The following is a 19,820-nucleotide window of genomic DNA, read 5'->3' on the forward strand; positions in this document are numbered from 1 at the left end:
CAGGATGATATTTTCTAGTTCCAACCATTTGCCTACAATTTCATAAAGTTGTTGTTTTGATAGCTGAGTAATATTCCATTGTGTAGATGTACCATTTTCTGTATCCATTCCTCTGTTGAAGGGCATCTGGTTCTTTCCAGCTTCTGGCTATTATAAATAAGGCTGCGATGAACATAGTGGAGCACGTGTCTTTTTTATATGTTAGGGCATCTTTTGGGTATATGCCCAAGAGAGGTATAGCTGGATCCTCAGGCAGTTCAATGTCCAATTTTCTGAGGAACCTCCAGACTGATTTCCAGAATGGTTGTACCAGTCTGCAATCCCACCAACAATGGAGGAGTGTTCCTCTTTCTCCGCATCCTCGCCAGCATTTGCTGTCACCTGAGTTTTTGATCTTAGCCATTCTCACTGGTGTGAGGTGAAATCTCAGGGTTGTTTTGATTTGCATTTCCCTGATGACTAAAGATGTTGAACATTTCTTTAGGTGTTTCTCCACCATTCGGCATTCCTCAGCTGTGAATTCTTTGTTTAGCTCTGAACCCCATTTTTTAATAGGGTTACTTGTCTCCCTGCGGTCTAACTTTTTGAGTTCTTTGTATATTTTGGATATAAGGCCTCTATCTGTTGTAGGATTGGTAAAGATCTTTTCCCAATCTGTTGGTTGCCTTTTGTCCTAACCACAGTGTCCTTTGCTTTACAGAAGCTTTGCAGTTTTATGAGATCCCATTTGTCGATTCTTGATCTTAGAGCATAAGCCATTGGTGTTTTGTTCCGGAAATTTTTTCCAGTGCCCATGTGTTCGAGATGCTTCACTAGTTTTTCTTCTATTAGTTTGAGTGTGTCTGGTTTGATGTGGAGGTCCTTGATCCACTTGGACTTAAGCTTTGTACAGGGTGATAAGCATGGATCGATCTGCATTCTTCTACATGTTGACCTCCAGTTGAACCAGCACCATTTGCTGAAAATGCTATCTTTTTTCCATTGGATGGATTTGGCTCCTTTGTCAAAAATCAAGTGACCATAGGTGTGGGTTCATTTCTGGGTCTTCAATTCTGTTCCATTGGTCTATCTGTCTGTCTCTGTACCAATACCATGCAGTTTTTATCACTATTGCTCTGTAATACTGCTTGAGTTCAGGGATAGTGATTCCCCTGAAGTCCTTTTATTGTTGAGGATAGTTTTAGCTATCCTGGGTTTTTTTGTTATTCCAGATGAATTTGCAAATTGTTCTGTCTAACTCTTTGAAGAATTGGATTGGTATTTTGATGGGGATTGCATTGAATCTGTAGATCACTTTTGGTAAAATGGCCATTTTTACTATATTAATCCTGCCAATCCATGAGCATGGGAGATCTTTCCATCTTCTGAGGTCTTCTTCAATTTCTTTCTTCAGTGTCTTGAAGTTCTTATTGTACAGATCTTTTACTTGCTTGGTTAAAGTCACACCGAGATACTTTATATTATTTGGGTCTATTATGAAGGGTGTCGTTTCCCTAATTTCTTTCTCGGCTTGTTTCTCTTTTGTATAGAGGAAGGCAACTGATTTATTTGAGTTAATTTTATACCCAGCCACTTTGCTGAAGTTGTTTATCAGCTTTAGTAGTTCTCTGGTGGAACTTTTGGGATCACTTAAATATACTATCATATCATCTGCAAATAGTGAAATTTTGACTTCTTCTTTTCCGATCTGTATCCCCTTGACCTCCTTTTGTTGTCTGATTGCTCTGGCTAGAACTTCAAGAACTATATTGAATAAGCAGGGAGAGAGTGGGCAGCCTAGTCCCTGATTTTAGTGGGATGGCTTCAAGTTTCTTTCCATTTAGTTTAATGTTAGCCACTGGTTTGTTGTATATGGCTTTTACTATGTTTAGGTATGGGCCTTGAATTCCTATTCTTTCCAGGACTTTTTATCATGAAGGGGTGTTGAATTTTGTCAAATGCTTTCTCAGCATCTAATGAAATGATCATGTGGTTTTGTTCTTTCAGTTTGTTTATATAATGGATCACGTTGATGGTTTTCCGATATTAAACCATCCTGCATGCCTGGGATGAAGCCTACTTGATCATGGTGGATGATTGTTTTGATGTGCTCTTGGATTCGGTTTGCCAGAATTTTGTTGAGTATTTTTTTGCGTCGATGTTCATAAGGGAAATTGGTCTGAAGTTCTCTTTCTTTGTTGGGTCTTTGTGTGGTTTAGGTATAAGAGTAATTGTGGCTTCATAGAAGGAATTGGTAGTGCTCCATCTGTTTCAATTTTGTGGAATAGTTTGGATAATATTGGTATGAGGTCTTCTATGAAGGTCTGATAGAATTCTGCACTAAACCCGTCTGGACCTGGGCTCTTTTTGGTTGGGAGACCTTTAATGACTGCTTCTATTTCCTTAGGAGTTATGGGGTTGTTTAACTGGTTTATCTGTTCCTGATTTAACTTCGGTACCTGGTATCTGTCTAGGAAATTGTCCATTTCCTGTAGATTTTCAAGTTTTGTTGAATATAGGCTTTTATAGTAAGATCTGATGATTTTTTGAATTTCCTCTGAATCTGTAGTTATGTCTCCTTTTCATTTCTGATTTTGTTAATTTGGACACACTCTCTGTGTCCTCTCGTTACTCTGGCTAGGGTTTATCTATCTTGTTGATTTTCTCAAAGAACCAACTTTTGGTTCTGTTGATTCTTTCTATGGTCCTTTTGTTTCTACTTGGTTGATTTCAGCTCTGAGTTTGATTATTTCCTGCCTTCTACTCCTCCTGGGTGTATTTGCTTCTTTTTTTTGTTCTAGAGCTTTTAGGTGTGCTGTCAAGCTGCTGACATATGCTCTTTCCTGTTTCTTTCTGCAGGCACTCAGCGCTATGAGTTTTCCTCTTAGCACAGCTTTCATTGTGTCCCATAAGTTTGGGTATGTTGTACCTTCATTTTCATTAAATTCTAAAAAGTTTTTAATTTCTTTCTTTATTTCTTCCTTGACCAGGTTATCATTGAGTAGAGCATTGTTCAATTTCCACGTATATGTGAGCATTCTTCCCTTATTGTTATTGAAGACCAGCTTTAGGCCGTGGTGGTCCGATAGCACGCATGGGATTATTTCTATCTTTCTGTACCTGTTGAGGCCAGTTTTTTGACCAATTATATGGTCAATTTTGGAGAAAGTACCATGAGGAGCTGAGAAGAAGGTATATCCTTTTGCTTTAGGGTAGAACGTTCTATAAATATCCGTTAAGTCCATTTGGCTCATGACTTCTTAGTCTGTCTACGCCTCTGTTTAATTTCTGTTTCCATGATCTGTCCATTGATGAGAGGGGGTGTTGAAATCTCCTACTATTATTGTGTGAGGTGCAATGTGTGTTTTGAGCTTTAGTAAGGTTTCTTTTTACGTATGTAGGTGCCCTTGTATTTGGGGCATAGATATTAAGGATTGAGAGTTCATCTTGGTGGATTTTTCCTTTGGTGAATATAAAGTGTCCTTCCTTATCTTTTTTGATGACTTTTAGTTTAAAATTGATTTTATTTGATATTAGAATGGCTACTCCAGCTTGCTTCTTCTGACCATTTGCTTGGAAAGTTGTTTCCCAGCCTTTCACTCTGAGGTAGTGTCTGTCTTTGTCTCTGAGGTGTGTTTCCTGTAGGCAGCAGAATGCAGGGTCCTCGTTAATGTATCCAGTTTGTTAATCTATGTCTTTTTTATTGGGAGTTGAGGCCATTGATGTTGAGAGATATTAAGAATAGTGATTATTGCTTCCTGTTATATTCATATTTGGATGTGAGGTTATGTTTGTGTGCTATTCTTCTCTTTGTTTTGTTGCCAAGATGATTAGTTTCTTGCCTCTTCTAGGGTATAGGTTGCCTCCTTATGTTGGGCTTTACCATTTATTATCCTTTGTAGTGCTGGATTTGTAGAAAGATATTGTGTAAATTTGGTTTTGTCATGGAAGATCTTGGTTTCTCCATCTATGTTAATTGAGAGTTTTGCAGGATACAGTAGCCTGGGCTGGCATTTGTGTTCTCTTAGGGTCTGTATGACATCAGTCCAGGATCTTCTGGCCTTCATAGTTTCTGGCGAAAAGTCTGGTGTGATTCTGATAGGTCTGCCTTTATTATGTTACTTGACCTTTTTCCCTTACTGCTTTTAATATTCTTTCTTTATTTTGTGCGTTTGGTGTTTTGATTATTATGTGACGGGAGGTGTTTCTTTTCTGGTCCAATCTATTTGGAGTTCTGTAGGCTTCTTGTATGCCTATGGGTATCTCTTTTTTTAGGTTAGGGAAGTTTTCTTCTATGATTTTGTTGAAGATATTTACTGGTCCTTTGAGCTGGGAGTCTTCACTCTCTTCTATACCTATTATCCTTAGGTTTGATCTTCTCATTGAGTCCTGGATTTCCTGTATGTTTTGGACCAGTAGCTTTTTCCGCTTTACATTATCTTTGACAGTTGAGTCAATGATTTCTATGGAATCTTCTGCTCCTGAGATTCTCTCTTCCATCTCTTGTATTCTGTTGGTGAAGCTTGTATCTACAGCTCCTTGTCTCTTCTTTTGGTTTTCTATATCCAGGGTTATTTCCATGTGTTCTTTCTTGATTGCTTCTATTTCCATTTTTAATTCCTTCAACTGTTTGATTGTGTTTTCCTGGAATTCTTTCAGGGATTTTTGCTTGATTCCTCTCTGTAGGCTTCTACTTGTTCTCTAAGGAGTTCTTCACGTCTTTCTTGAAGTCCTCCAGCATCATGATCAAATATGATTTTGAAACTAGATCTTGCTTTTCTGGTGTGTTTGGATATTCCATGTTTGTTTTGGTGGGAGAATTGGGCTCCGATGATGTCATGTAATCTTGGTTTCTGTTGCTTGGGTTCCTGCGCTTGCCTCTCGCCATCAGATTATCTCTAGTGTTACTTTGTTCTGCTATTTCTGACAGTGGCTAGACTGTCCTATAAGCCTGTGTGTCAGGAGTGCTGTAGACCTGTTTTACTGTTTTCTTTCAGCCAGTTATGGGGACAGAGTGTTCTGCTTTCGTGTGTGTAGTTTTGTCCCTCTACAGGTCTTCAGCTGTTCCTGTGGGCCTGTGTCTTGAGTTCACCAGGCAGGTCACTTGCAGCAGAAAAGTTGGTCTTACCTGTGGTCCCGAGGCTCAAGTTCGCTCGCGGGGTGCTGCCCACGGGCTCTCCGCGGTGGCAGCAACCAGGAAGATCTGCTCCGCACCTTCCGGGAGCCTCCGTGCACCAGGGTTCCAGATGGATTTTGATGTTTTCCTCTGGAATCAGTAATGTGTGCAGAGAGCAGTCTCTTCTGGTTTCGCAGGTGTGTCTGCCTCTCTGAAGGTTTAGCTCTCCCTCCCACGGGATTTGGGTGCAGAGAACTGTTTATCCGGTCTGTTTCCTTCAGGTTCCGGCGGTGTCTCAGGCAGGGCTCCTGCCGCTCCTGGGCCCTCTCCCACGGGAGCCCAGAGGCCTTATACAGTTTCCTCTTGGGCCAGGGATGTGGGCAGGGGTGGGGAGTGTTGGTGGTCTCTTCTGCTCTGCAGCCTCAGGAGTGCCCACCTGACCAGGCGGTGAGGTCTCTCTCCCACGGGTTCTGGGAGCAGAGAGCTGCTATTTTTGGTTGTTTCTACTTCCTAGCTTTGGGGGATAGAGAGACAACAAACATGGCTGAACAAGGCACTGTAAAGTAGATTTTGAATCCTTTGGGTATAGGGCAAGGCGTGGTATATCTGGGTCACATGGTGGTTTTCTTTTGTTTGTTTGTTTGTTTGTTTGTTTGTTTATACTTCCCCACATTGATTTCCATAGTGGCTTTGTCAGTTTGCAAGCCTACCAATAGCCAATGAGGTCTCCCTTTCCCCAGATCTTCACCAGCACTTGTTGCCAGTTGTTTTCTTGATCTTAGCCATTCTGACTGGAGTGAGATGAAATTTCAAAGTAGTTTTCATTTTCATTTTCAATTTTCATTTCACAGAACTTTCATTTCTGTGATTGCTACAGATGTTGAACAGTTTTTTAAAAATATTTCTTAGTAATTTTTATTTCTTTTTTTGAGAACTCTCTGTTCAGATCCATAGCCCATTTTTTTTAAATTGAGCTATTTATTTACTCGCTTCTTTGTTTTTTGAGTTCTTTGTATATTCTGAATATTAATTCTCCGTTAGATGTGTAGCTGACCAAATTCTTCCCTATTTGTGGGCCTTCTTCACTCAATTGACTGTTTCCTTTTTAGTATAGCTTTCTGGTTTTATGAAGTTACTGTTCGTCAATTGTTGGGCACAATCCTGAGTAAATTGAATTCTATTAAACAACCCCGACTCCCGCAACTGTATCTTGTAGGGTGCTGCCTGTGTTTCCTTCTAGCAGTTTCAGTATTTCAGGTTTCACATCTAGATATTTGATCCATTTGAAGTTAGTTTTGCTAGGGTGACGTTGGCTATAAATATGTTTACTTTCATTCTTCTGGTTGGGAACATCCACTTTTCCCAGAACAACTTTGTGAAGGTGCTTTCTCCCAGTATGTATCATTGACATCTTTGTAAAAGATCAGAGGGTTGTAGTTATATGAACTCATGTTTGGGTCATTAATTGTATTCCATTAGTCTACACGTCTACACTGGTGCCAGAATGATACTGTTTGTATTACTATAGCTCTGTAATATAGTTTGCACTCTGGCACGATAACCCATGCAGTACTGTTCTTTTTGTTCAGAATTGCTTTGTTTGTCCAGTTATTTGGTGCCTCCATATGATTTTAAGAGTGGGTAATTCTATCTCTGTGAAGAATGTTGTGGGGATTTTGATTGGGATCGTGTTGAATCTGTACATTTATTTTGGTAGAATGGTCATTTTCATCTGAATTCTACCAAACAATGAGCACGAGAGGTCTTTCCAACTTCTTGTGTCTTCTTCAGTCTTTTTCATTTGGAAGTCTTTTACCTCATTATTAGGTTTGTGAGGCCATTACAAATGGGAGTGTTTCTGTGATCTCTTTCTTATCATGTTCATTATTGGTTATAGAGATAGGCTACTAATTTTTGTAAGTTGATTTTGTTTCCTGACACTTTTTATAAAAGATGTTTTCTAGTAAACATTTTGCAATCACTTATGTATATTATCCACAAATAAGGACAAATAGACTACCTCTTTTCCTACTCATATCACTTTAATCTCCTTCTTTTGTCTTTATATCTCTAGATATTACTCACTGCATTTTGCTAGTACACAGCCCTGTCTCATTCCTAATTAGTGGGATTGCTTCCAGGTTTTCCTCATTCCTAATTAGTGGAACTGCTTCTGGGTTTTCTTCCATGTGGGGTGACATTGGCTATAGGTTTGTCATATATAGCACTTTTACACTGAAGGTCCCTCCAAGACCTTTGTCATGAAAGCATGTTGGATTTTTAAAAAAAAAAACCTTTTCTTCATCTAAGAGAATCAGGAGACTTTTGTCAGTAAGTCCATTTATGTGACTTATTGCATTTACTAGCTTAGATATGTTGAGCCATCTCTAGGATAAATCTCTCATATTAAAGAGAATAATAAATAGTTCCTTCTAGAGCCAAATGACCTGGGGAGAAAGTAACCATGAGCTTTGGAGAAAGCTTTAGGTTATTCCAAATACTGTGTTTCAATATAACAGTTTCATGAAGGCTTGTAGTTACAGAACAAGAAAACCATAAGTCAAGCTACCTTTTAAATACATCAATGGAACATCAGGTAGGTGGTTAAAAGAAAGTTGAGCAATCTCTGGGCCTCGGATGTCATCTAATAACATTTTTAACTTTTGGGTAAGTGAAGGTTAGGCTCTGCTTATATACTCCAAAGGATTACTAATGCTAACAGAGATCACAACAGCTGGGAAATAAATGGCTACTTAAAAGACTAAACCTAGGCTGGAGAGATGGCTCAGTGGTTAAGAGCACTGGCTCCTCTCCCAGAAGTCCTGAGATCAATTCCCAGCAACCACTTGGTGGCTTACAACCATTTGTAATGGAATCTGATGCCCTCTTCTAGTGCATCTGAAGACAGCTACAGTGTACTCATAAACATAAAATAAATAAATATTTTTTATAAAAAGACTAAACCAAAGATAATTGGGCTTTGGGTCCAATTTCAACTCTCCTTTTTAATTAAAGTCATAATGAGTTGACTAGACTTCTATAATATTTAATCTGGCTCTCTCTCTCTCTTTCTCTCTCTCTCTCTCTCTCTCTCTCTCTCTCTCTCTCCCCCAAAATGTTAGCTGTCAGTAAACATTGCCTATTTCCCATTTTGTGCCCAATGTCTAAGTTCTGACACACAGCTAAGCCTTGGCAAGAAATTTATTCAATATATATTTTTGTTAGTTTAACAAAATAATAGGATTTTGTCTATATGGCTTGAGGAATCCTTCTCTCTAACTTTTTCTTGACTTGAGATTTAGTGTTCTTATCCAAACACATCAAGAAACTTGGCAAAAATCAAGGTTCAAGTCAAGTGAGTGTGTGTGTGTATGTCTGTGTGTGTATCAGTATATGGTGTATGTCTGATGTGTATCTATGTGTCTATGTGTCGGTGTGTATATGCATGTGTGTGTGTCTACATGGTATGTGTGTTTTTCTGTGTGTGTATTTGTGTTGTGTGTCTATGTGGGTGTGTATCTGTGTGTGTCTTTGCATATGTCTGTGTGTGAGAGTTTACATAATGTCAGATAACCAATAATTGCTTTGTGCAAAGATCTAAGATAACTTGTAAGAAACACTGAACTGGTAAATGTTTTCATAGCAAGAAAAAGTGATTTCCTTATCTTTGTATTCATGCACAGAATTTCTATCATAGCTGAAACAGAAGAGTACCCTGAACACCAAAATAAATTGTTTATTCTGATTGAATACTATTCTAGCTGGGGCCTAGTTATGTTCATAAATACAAGATCTTTAAGGTACAGTGATAGTCAATTTATAAGCCAAAATGAGACTCTAGGATGGAAAGTGAATATAAAATGTGAAACTCTGTCCTTGGAATCTGATGGAAATGTCCCTTCACTTTTCCCCACTGCAGAAGCAATCGATTACGATAAGTTTTACGCCTCGGTACAGCAAATCTTTGGCCCTGAAGTGAAAAATCAAGATGTGAAATGTTTTTACAGGAAGCTCTGCAACAACCCGGATGCAGATTTCGACTGGTGTGAGGTACTTGCTTTGTGTGCACATAACTCAAAACCCTGGTCTTATTGACTTTGCTCAGAACAAGCGATTAAAAGTGTTACCCCCACCAAAGCTAAATCTGCAATGTGTACACAGAATATTACTGTGTCTACAGCCATAAAGACATAGTCATGGCCCCCAAGAAAGTGAGGAAAATGGGCAGCCATTTAGGTATATTGTCTGTATTTTTTTCAGACAGGGTCTTACTATGTAGCCCCAGTTGACCTGGCATTCATTATGTACACCAGGCCGGTCTTGAACTCGCAGAGAGTTGCCTGCTGTCAGTGCCATTGACAACAATCAGGATTTTAGGTGGCTTGGTTGAATTTGACAATGAAACGTTTCTCCCCAGTACTGTCAGTGCGTGTGTGTCTTCAGAGCATTCAAATCATTGGCAGAAGTGACGAGGTCTACTTGGTCACTTCTGCCAGCTCTTGAAAATGTTTTCTGATTGGCAGATGCAAGAATTATAAACATGCAAGTAACTGAAACATCTGCCTCACTCATATCTGAATAGATCTCATAGACAAAAGATAACATGATGGTTTCAAATATTTCACTATCACATTGAACAGCATTACCAGAGTTTTTTGGCATCAAAGCGTGCCTTCTTGCAGCCCTAAAAAGCTAGGGTCAGCTACTTACCTCTCACACATTAATTAAAGAGACAAGTGATCATGGAAAACAGAGAACTGAGATTTATTCACAGTGGTCACCCTGGAAAGAGTAGTAAAAGAGTCTAGTGACACCTCCCCACTCTGTCTTTGGGGACACTGATATGAAGTTTAAGTAGAAGACAAGAGGTGCTTTAAAGTAAGCAGTCATGACCATGGTATGGTCCTGCCTATCACAGATGGGTCATTGCCTAAGCCCTAGTCTGTCCTGTGAGGTTCACCTAGTCCTGAGAACACTGTGAAATCACTTCCTGGGTGGCAGGTGCCATTGACAACAATCAGGATTTTAAGTGGCTTGGTTGGATTTGACAATATAATGTTTCTTCTCAGTACTGTCAGTGCGTGTGTTTTCAGAACGTTCAAATCATTGGCAGAAGCGACAAGGTTTACTTGGTCACTTTTGCTGGTTGGTACCAGGCCTCCCAGCTTTTCCCTTTCCCCAAATAGGGATTTCTAGGGAAATTTCTTTCTTTGTGGCCAACTGTTTCAATAGACTACTAACCAAAGGGAGGGGTGCAAAGTCTCATTAGACTGCCTCTCTTACCAAGGCAATCACAGCATCTAATGGATATGTGGAAGTGGAATTTTGATGAATGCCACACTCAGGAAAAGTTCCGTCTTATGTTTAACTACATATAGGCCATCACAAAATTGACTGTATGTTTTGCTTAAAAGAGCATATCAAGAACTCCAATAAAATAAATACAGTTTAGAAATTTGTAATACAAGATAGCCTAAATCCTGAAATTAGTACTTAGCAAAAGTTACTAATTACCTTACAAAAGCACTTCTGTGGCCTTTAAAGGAATATAATTCCTGTGAATATTTTACTAATATGCTAAAAACTGAACAGCTTCCAAATTATTTTATGAGGCTAAAATAACAGGGTTGAACAAAGAAAACAAAAAGCAGATATTATTTATGAATAGAAATGCTAAAGTTTTAAATAGTGTTTATTAAACACTCAAAAATTTCCAGGTAGAAAAGTGGGGATGGTTCAGTCTTAAAACGCCATGAGTAGATTCCTTCTAACTCAAGGGGGCGAACAATGCTATCATCTTAACAGAAGGCCGCAAAGGAAAGCCATGACTGCACACAGTCAGGTTTATAATCCGCTCACGGGGCCCAGCAAGGCTCAATCATCGGCACACTCTCTTCACGTACTACTGAGACACACTAGAGGAGGCAAACAGCCTTGAAAGGACACTAATGGCCCGTGAACCTTCACTATTCACTGCCCTGCCCTTTTTCAGAAGAAGGTTGCTGACTCTAAATCATTAAGATTAAGTAAAATAAAAAAAAAGATAGTTGATAAAAATCCAGCAGCCACCCCTTCTTTAACAACACACACACACACACCACACACACACACACACCATTCACAAACACACACACACACACACACCACACACACACACACACACACACACACATATACATTACACATACAGATACACACACACTCACACACATACACACACATACATACACACTCACACACACACTCACACACACACTCACACACACTCACACACATACACACACAACAGTAAGAATGAAAGGGAAGTCACTGATAAGAGAGCCTGTTTATTATTATTATTATTATTATTATTATTATTATTATAAATATTGGTTTTTATTTGACATTTACTTTTTTATATCTTTTTTTATTGAATATTTTATTTACTTACATTTCAAATGTTATCCCCTTTCCAAGTTTCCCCTCTGGAAAACCCCTATCCCATCCCTCCTCCCCCTGCTTCTATGAGGGTGCTCCCCCACCCACTTACCTACCCACTCCAGCCTCCCTACCCTGGCATTTCCCTACACTAGGGCATAGAGTCTTCCCAGGACCAAGGGTCTCTAGCACTTTAGTTTTCTAATAACACTCTTTATAATTGTAATTGATACTAGATTATCCTCTATTTGTGTGTTGTGTCAGCTTTGTAATTATAGAAGTATACTGGATATAATCTATTTCCCATGAGTTGTTTGCTTGTGTACTAATAGGTACTGGAAGGCTGACTATCAGAGCAAAGGAGGCTAATAATCACAATCCTTTGGGTTGAAATAGACAAGTGATCAGGAACAGGCCTCCACAGCCAAGGACACTAGCTTTCTTCCAGCCTCAGTACGGTCTGACATTCTGTGACAATAGGACATTTATCGACTTGCTCATATGGAAGGACAGTTTACTATCTGCAGCAAACATTCTGTGTTTTTCACCTAGAGGTCAAGATAGATGGCTTTTCTTATCCCAAGACACCATCTTCATATATATTTACATTTCAAATGTTATTCCCTTTCCCAGTGTCCCTTCCAGAAACCTGATATCCCATGCCCCCCTCCCTGCTTCAGTGAGGGCTCTCCCCAACCCACTCACCCAATCCCTTCTATCTCTCCACCTTGACAGGACCAAGGGCCTCTCCTCCCATTGATGCAGGACAAGAACATCCTCTGGTACATATGCAGTTAAGACCATAGGTCCATCCCTGTGTATTCTTTGGATGGTGGTATAGTCTCTGAGAGCTCTGGAGGGCGGCGGGGAGCGGGGGGGGGAGGTCTGATTGGTTAATATTGTTGTTCTTCCTATGGGTTGCAAACCCCTTCGGCAAGGAGTCTGGTTTTTCCTTCCACTTTTCTTTCCTTTCCGTTTCCCTTATGCTTCTAGAACAGATGACCAGACATTTAGCAATTTAAGAGAGAAAACACAATCCTGTATTACAGCATAGTTTCCATTGACAAGGTCTGGGAAATGGTACTTGGCAATTCTCAAGCAAGGTCTCCTAAAGCTCCTCTCTCATTTGGAGGACTCTCTGGAGAAGAATGAAGGTTCGAAGGTTGCTGACAGGATTTACACCCTCGCTGTCTTGGAAAACAAAAACAAAAAGCAAAACCAAACCAAACCAAACAGTAGTCTTCCATTCCTGTAACTGAGTTTCAATGCCTCTTACTCCTTTTTTCTCACCCTTACAGCTGTCTTCCTGAGCAAAGGTCCGACTGGGGTTGGGATACACACCCTGCTTAGATGACTTAGCAGAACCAGACAGCCGGCTACATTAGGACGTTCAAAACACTAATGGCAAAGTTCTTATCTACCCTTAATGACCATGTAACAAATCTCATAAAAGCTTCAGATAATAAAACGCACAAAGACCTTGTACACATTGGAAACCCTTCCCCAAAGTGCTTGTGAATACCTGCAAAGCTTGGCTAGTAACAGACTAGCACACAGATTCTGTCATGCAGCAGGTTTCCACAGTATGTCTGGCTTTTGTTTTTTTCAAGAACTGAAAACATGATTTTAACTTAGTTTTTTTTGCTCCATTGTTCTATCAAAAGGTTTCTTGCTCTTTCCATTGTTTGCAAGTAAAAACCTGTCTTTGATGGTCAGGAGGAAAATGTTCCTTTTCTCTCTTGACCTTCTCTGAGCTGTCCAGTAGAAATATGAGCAGTGAGCAAGCATTGGGGTCTGAGTTTAAATTCCCAGGACACACTTTAAATCTACTGCTTCGAACTGCAGCAGCTCCGATGTGGCCAACCGTGTGACATTTAGAGACACTGCTATCTATAAAGCTTCCCACACAATGGGAGTTACAAAAAACGGCAGGGAAATTCTCCTGTTTGAAGGTAAGTTTACAATTGCGTGTTGGGCTGCATTCATAGCTATCCTTGACTGCACACAGCCACGTGCAGAGAGGTTGGCTATACCCAGTGGATGTACGAAAATATATAATCTAGCAGAATATAGAAATGGTGAGTGATACAAATCCTACCAAGGCTCAGGGATCAAAGATGAAGGCTTCTGATTGTCCAAGTTCCCCTCCCCTCTCCTTCTCTCTCTCTTTCCCCCTGCAGCTCTCCCTTCACTGAGAATGATTTAGCAGAGGCTGCACTGTTGATATTTTCATCCTGTGTTTGTGGCCAAGTTTTTAAGATGCCTTAGAATTTGGGATATGTTTGTTGTTGTTGTTTGTTTGTTTTGTTTTGTTTTTGTGGGTGGTGGTAGTTTGATTTTGGTAGAGATTTTTACCTCGGTTAAACTGAATTTGGTTCAGTGATGCCCTGTCTCTATGGAGCCAACTATGAATTATTGTTGATGTTGCTTTAATTATAGCAAGTTGGACTTAATATACATTAAATGAAACTTCAGAGCGCCTTTCAGATAAGGACAGGAAACCCAGTACCCTGAGCACAGGTGGGCTTAGGTGTGGATATATTCTCTCTGGTTGGATGGTTCACACACACACACACACACACACACACACACACACACACACACACACACACCAGGACATTCAGAATAAGAGTGCAAAACACTGAACTCATCTTCAGTGATGAGTAATAAAACCACATGAAAACTGTGGTGGAAAAGATACCACTTGGGAATCGAATCCTTAGGTGCTGTAGACCCCCATGCTAAAGAGCTTCCGTCTGCCACATGGGGCTGTAAATGTTGGAAGTGTGATCTGAGGTTGAGGTGTGCTGTAAATATAAAGTGCATGCTTCCAAAAGCATTGTATGAAAAATGAAAAACATTTCACAGAGACTTTTAATGTTGAGCATATGTTGAAATTATGTTTTCAACACACTAACAAAATTGATTTCATTTTGGCTTTACATTTCTTGTACATACTATAAGATATAATATTATATATGTGGCTTATATTTCTATTGGACATCACAGAAAATGTCAAAATAAGAGTAGAATGAATTCTTCCTGACCATTAAAGTCAGGTTTTTACCAGCAAACAGTGAAAAGATAAAGTCACTGTATGCATTCGCATCTCTTAGAAGACTCTAACTTTGCATTTGGAGGTTATACCTTGTTTGAATTTATTTTATTTAATTATAATATTTTTTTAATTCTTTGAATGTTTTATGCACTGCATTTTGATCATATTTACCCCTCCTCCAGTTCCTTCACAATGCACCCTCCATCTCCCTGGGTCTCCAAACTATGTACCTAAGACAATATCAACAGACTTCTTCAATTTGAAGGTCATGCATTTCTATGTGAGCACGAAGCAATTGTTTTACATTTTTGCTGACTAAGACTGTTGTTTTGGAAATGCAAGCTTCAAATCACATATGATAAAGGTACCCAGGACTCCTATGCTCTGTAAATGCCAAACCATAAAACATAGTACTAGGTAGGTGTGCATGAGGGGCTCCACAGAACTGAAATCTTGAATGGAATCCGATTGTGAAGTAAATCTGTGTAGGTCTTCAGTTGTGGAGAGGAGGAATGGAAGCCTTACCCCTAACATCTGCTCCTTCTCAGAGCCTCATTCCCAACATCTGCCACTTCCAGCCTTACACGATCTCCTTACATCTGTAAAATCTCTTCTTCTTTTTTCATACAAATTCCCAGGTCCCAGTTAGTCTTCACAACAGATCCACATGCAGATTGTAGGGATCCACACTCTTGCCATGGTAAGGGCAAGAACAGAGACATATGGAGAGGTAGCTGATTTATCTAAAGCCAGATAGAAAGTGGCCTTTGGTCTCCAGCTAAATTTTCTTGTCTACCAATTCTTGATGCCATTTCCCATCTTGGACCTATAAATCTCGTGGTTTTGATAGAACAGCAGGAGAGCAGCCTCTGGTGTGCTCTGTGGAAGTTTGCTGAGGCTGGAGGAGTCTGTGTGGGCTGTCCTGCCGTCACTGGCCTACTGCTTTCTCACCAGCTATCTGGCTGCCTCTCGAAGGGGCTTTTCAATTTCAAGGACTGCAACCTAACCTTTCTGAGCTTTGGTGCTGTCTTCTGTAAAATGGAAACTGATCGCTACCTGGTGAAGGCTCGCTTCATTTCATTATCGATTACCTGGTATTTTAAGAGGCATCTTATTAGTTAGCTAATAGTCATCGATTGGGCAATACGCGTGGGATCGATTTTTCCAAAATCTGCCAAAGCTATGCAAATCTGATTTCAAAATATAAATCCACAAAAGGTTACACTTTCTTTTCTGTGGTTTAGGTGCAGATTGTATATTACTACACCAGTGAAATGTTAGTCAATAAAAACATAACTTAGGCCTGTCCCTGCAGTATATCATAAGAAAGACTAGAGGTAAAGAAATCCAAACAGTGTGATTGCCTTAGCCTGGCATAGCTAATCAGTGAAAAGACAAGGTCTGCTTTTCACTCAGCACCGTGTTAGTCTGTGTTGCTGGTAAGCAGCTGTTGTAATTTCCATGTCTCCCATAGTCACTTTGAACACTTGATCCTTCCATGGTACAACTGTTCAGAAGGGTGTGAAACTTTCAGGCGGAAGTGAGTCACGGAAGAGGCGGGACTCTTGTGTTTATTTAGCCTAGTGCAGCTTCCTGTTCCTTTCCCTGCTTTTCTGAGTTTGGATGCCATGTGACCAAATGGCTTCCTGCTCTTACCCCGATGCTTTCCCGGCTTGCTGCCCTGTCTTCACCACCTCGATGGACTATATACTGCAGGAAATGTAAGGCAAAACAATCACCTTCTCTCTTAAATTGCTTTATCAGAGTATTTATCACAGCAACAGGAAAGGGAACCAAGAGAGGAGTCTATAAACAGGTTTTTAGGAGCACATTGCAAACTGATTCCAGCCCGAGTCATAATATGCCACATGGGATGCCTGACGGGCCAGCCTGTAGATTCCTCAAGCCCCAGTCAACTTCCACAAGCCTTCCAGGCTGCTCTGAAGCTGTTCTATCAAAGCTGCAAGGTTTAAAGGGGCCCAAAGAAAGGATAATTGCCAGGGCCAGTCCCAGTGGGGGTCTTCTTTCTCTTGTTGGTTCTTCTAGAGGCAGTGGAGGGGAAAGAGCGTTGGCAGAGGGTAAGGCTTTGTCTTACGAGGTATTTAGGGTTGCTGTATAATAATAAGTTTACTTATCTAAGTCTAAGTTCCTTTGCTACTGTAGCTGATTTACTTATCTATGTCTAAGTCACTATGCTCTGCTACTGTAGCTGACCCGCCTTCTGTGTTCCTCTGAGGCCAGAAACTGCAGTCTCTGGCATTTAGCACCTCATTCTAAAACAGCAGGAGATAAAGTAGAGGATTAATTGCTAGAGCCTTTTCCCTTTTGTCCCTATGCCTCTTGCCTGTCAGGCAAGGGGGAAGTTTGGAGCAATAAACTTCTATTGAACCAAGAGAAGTGAATAGGGCTTGCAGAAGGAAAAACTTTTACATAGCCAAATATGCATAAACATATATACTTTCACACACAGGTTCAATAAATGCACATTTATACATTTCCAGTGAAGTTCAGTTGGGCCCAGCTTACATGCATTCTCACCATTACATTCTTACACACACACATGAATATATTCTCACAATCACATACTTACACACACATCCATACTTACATATGCATATGGAGCAAAACACCAAGCACTGGTGCAGAAAGAACTAACTCATTCTGGATGAAGGATGAGCTCCAATCTTTATTACATAGAGAAAGAAATAGTTTCTACCCTTTTAATGCTAAGTAAATTAAACCCAAGTTTGTAAGAGAAAAGGCTTGCTCTTTTAATAAGACAAAGCCTGCATTACTATTGAGAAATGGTTTGTTTATGATGTTCTTGATAGTCATAAAGTACTCAGCCCAGCAATGTGCTCAAATTATATCACATGGTTTCTAGCCTGAAATTTTAAAATTTCAAGAAAGAAACTGGAGATCCCCGAGGCTACTATCCAACACAAGATGATAAGAAATGCCTGTCTTTGATCATAGAATTTCTCCCTTGAAACATAACCTTTCAAAATGAGTTTTCCCATCTCTTCTGAAGTTTGCCTGACATATCTAAAAAATTTCCTGAGTGGATTTCAATGATTTGATGCAACTGGTTTTCTTGAGAAGTTATTAAGCAATGCAATAACGTGTAATAAGTGAAAGTAGCAAAATCAGTCATCTGATTTGAACTTTTTCTTAGCATATATTAGTGACTCAGAGTGATGGGTTTCTTTACAACATTTCCGTGCATTGGTATGGTGTATTTGAAACATAGTCACTCTCCTGTCACTGTCTCTTGCCCCTCCCCGTTCTCCCATCACCTTGGTCTTTTCGACCAGTCATGTTTCTACTTCCATATCTTGTCAAAGTCAGTAATTTCTGCAGGAGTAAAAGTAGCATGTATATGCACATGACTATGACACTAAAGGATGTGTATGATAAAATGTATGACTGACTGACAAGTGTGCTTAACAGGAAAGGTGCTGAGTGGGTGGTTTTTGTTGGCAGGGAGAACAACTAAGTTCCATTTTCTTTAATGTTCCTGGAAACCTAGGGTACCATTCCTCACATGTTGACATCAACTGAGTTCCTATCTGCCACTTGTTGCAATCCAAGTATATTACACTCTCCCTAATTACTATAAAATCTAAGCAGCCTCATCCTTATTTAAGGAGGTGGGGGGGTCATTCCTGATGATGAGGTAAACTCAGGAACAGAGAACTCCAGACACTGGCTTGAGATCCTGTGACTATTGAACCAGAACTTGATTTCATGCCTTGAGGAGGGCATTGCTCCTACAATTCTTCATACATCTCTTCTTGGACATATTATCACTATCTCCACAATGATTCTACAGAAATGACCTATCAGGGTGAATGGCTGTGTATAAACTATTTGAAGTTACTGTAAACAAAGCACACAGTTCAGAATTAGCCATACTGTGTAGAATTCTCCCACTCCAAGAAACACGGGAACTTACTGACCAGGAACTGAGGAATCCTAGTGGTCCCCACTGTTGTTTCACTTTTGACCCCACTATTATTTCACAAGACTTATCTCAGGTTACATAGGCTGCCAAACATGCATTAATTATGCTGAATGGTGCTGATAAAATGAGAGCATACAAAAGTGCCCTCCCTCCCAACAGTCCGTGTCCCCACTTACACAATCAGTCACTATTCTAAGTAATTATGAAAGGAATTTTCTGATGAATTTAAGGAACTAATCACCGGAACTTAATATGGGAAGATTATCCTAGATAATCTAGGTGGCTCAAAGTCCTTCAAAAAAAATAGGAAGAGGAGGGGGAAGGGTTCCAAGCATGAGGAGCCTTGAGGGGGGACTTGGGTGTAGGACTGAGTAGAAGGCCTGGAAATCTAGGCAGTGACAGCTGACAGGCAGCAGGCAGATCAACCTTATGCCAACAACCTGAATGATACTGAAAACTGATTCTTCCCAAAGACTCCAATAAAAACACCTTTCTACTATCTCTTAGATTTGAGTCCTCTGAGATCCATTTTTGACTTTACCCAATGAAACTATGGGTTAATAAAGAGGCCTTCTTTAATGTCAGGTTTGTGCCCATTTGTTTTGGTAGCATTAGGCAGAAAAATAATACAGCAAGGCTGATTTCATTTTCAAACAAGGGCAGGACAGTCATCAATCTTACAGCAGTGGTTGAGCAAGGAGATGGTTCAGTGACTTGACTTCAGAATCCCCAGCATCCAGATAATAGGCAGCACAGTAGCAGAGAGTGCTGGACCCCTAGTGCTGGACCCACAGAAACAGGTGGATCCCCAGAGCTGTCCAACAGCCTGGCTGGATAGGTGAGGTCCAGCCTCAATATGAGATCCTGCCTCAAAAAATAAAGCATGATAGAGGAAGACACATAGACAGGCACACACACACACACACACACACACACACACACACACACACACTTTTCTCAAAATTCTCTATTCCTTTAAATCCTCTATTCTCAGTCATCAGTAAAAGAAAATTTCTATTTATTAATAAGTTAGTAGGAATTATTTTGTTGCTAGTAGATTTTGATACAGACTTGTGTTGTCCAGGTTAGTCTTAAACTGGTCTCACATATTTTACTGCAGTCTGAAGTTACAGGCCTGTGTCACTGTGCCTGGCTTACAGCTGTTAACATTTTTCAAATGCCTCTAATTTCTGAAACTTTCACAATTTGATGATTTATTCACAAAGATGACTTTTAATATTCAGAATATCTTCTTATAGCAAGGTAGCTAATTTTCATGCAACGTC

The 19,820-nt window shown here is 40.0% G+C and overlaps 1 protein-coding gene across 1 annotated transcript in view; it reads left to right on the top strand.

The window, feature by feature from the left end:
• The window catches only part of Wdr64 (WD repeat domain 64), a 116,159-nt gene that overhangs the window by 5,131 nt on the left and 91,208 nt on the right, over positions 1-19,820 (top strand). Inside the window, exon 2 of the mRNA XM_032915334.1 lies at positions 9,015-9,145. Coding sequence (XP_032771225.1) covers positions 9,015-9,145 — 131 coding nt within the window. The remainder of the gene's footprint in view (positions 1-9,014; positions 9,146-19,820) is intronic.

This window comes from Rattus rattus, chromosome 10, assembly GCF_011064425.1.
Source record: "Rattus rattus isolate New Zealand chromosome 10, Rrattus_CSIRO_v1, whole genome shotgun sequence".
Lineage (NCBI taxonomy): Eukaryota > Metazoa > Chordata > Mammalia > Rodentia > Muridae > Rattus > Rattus rattus.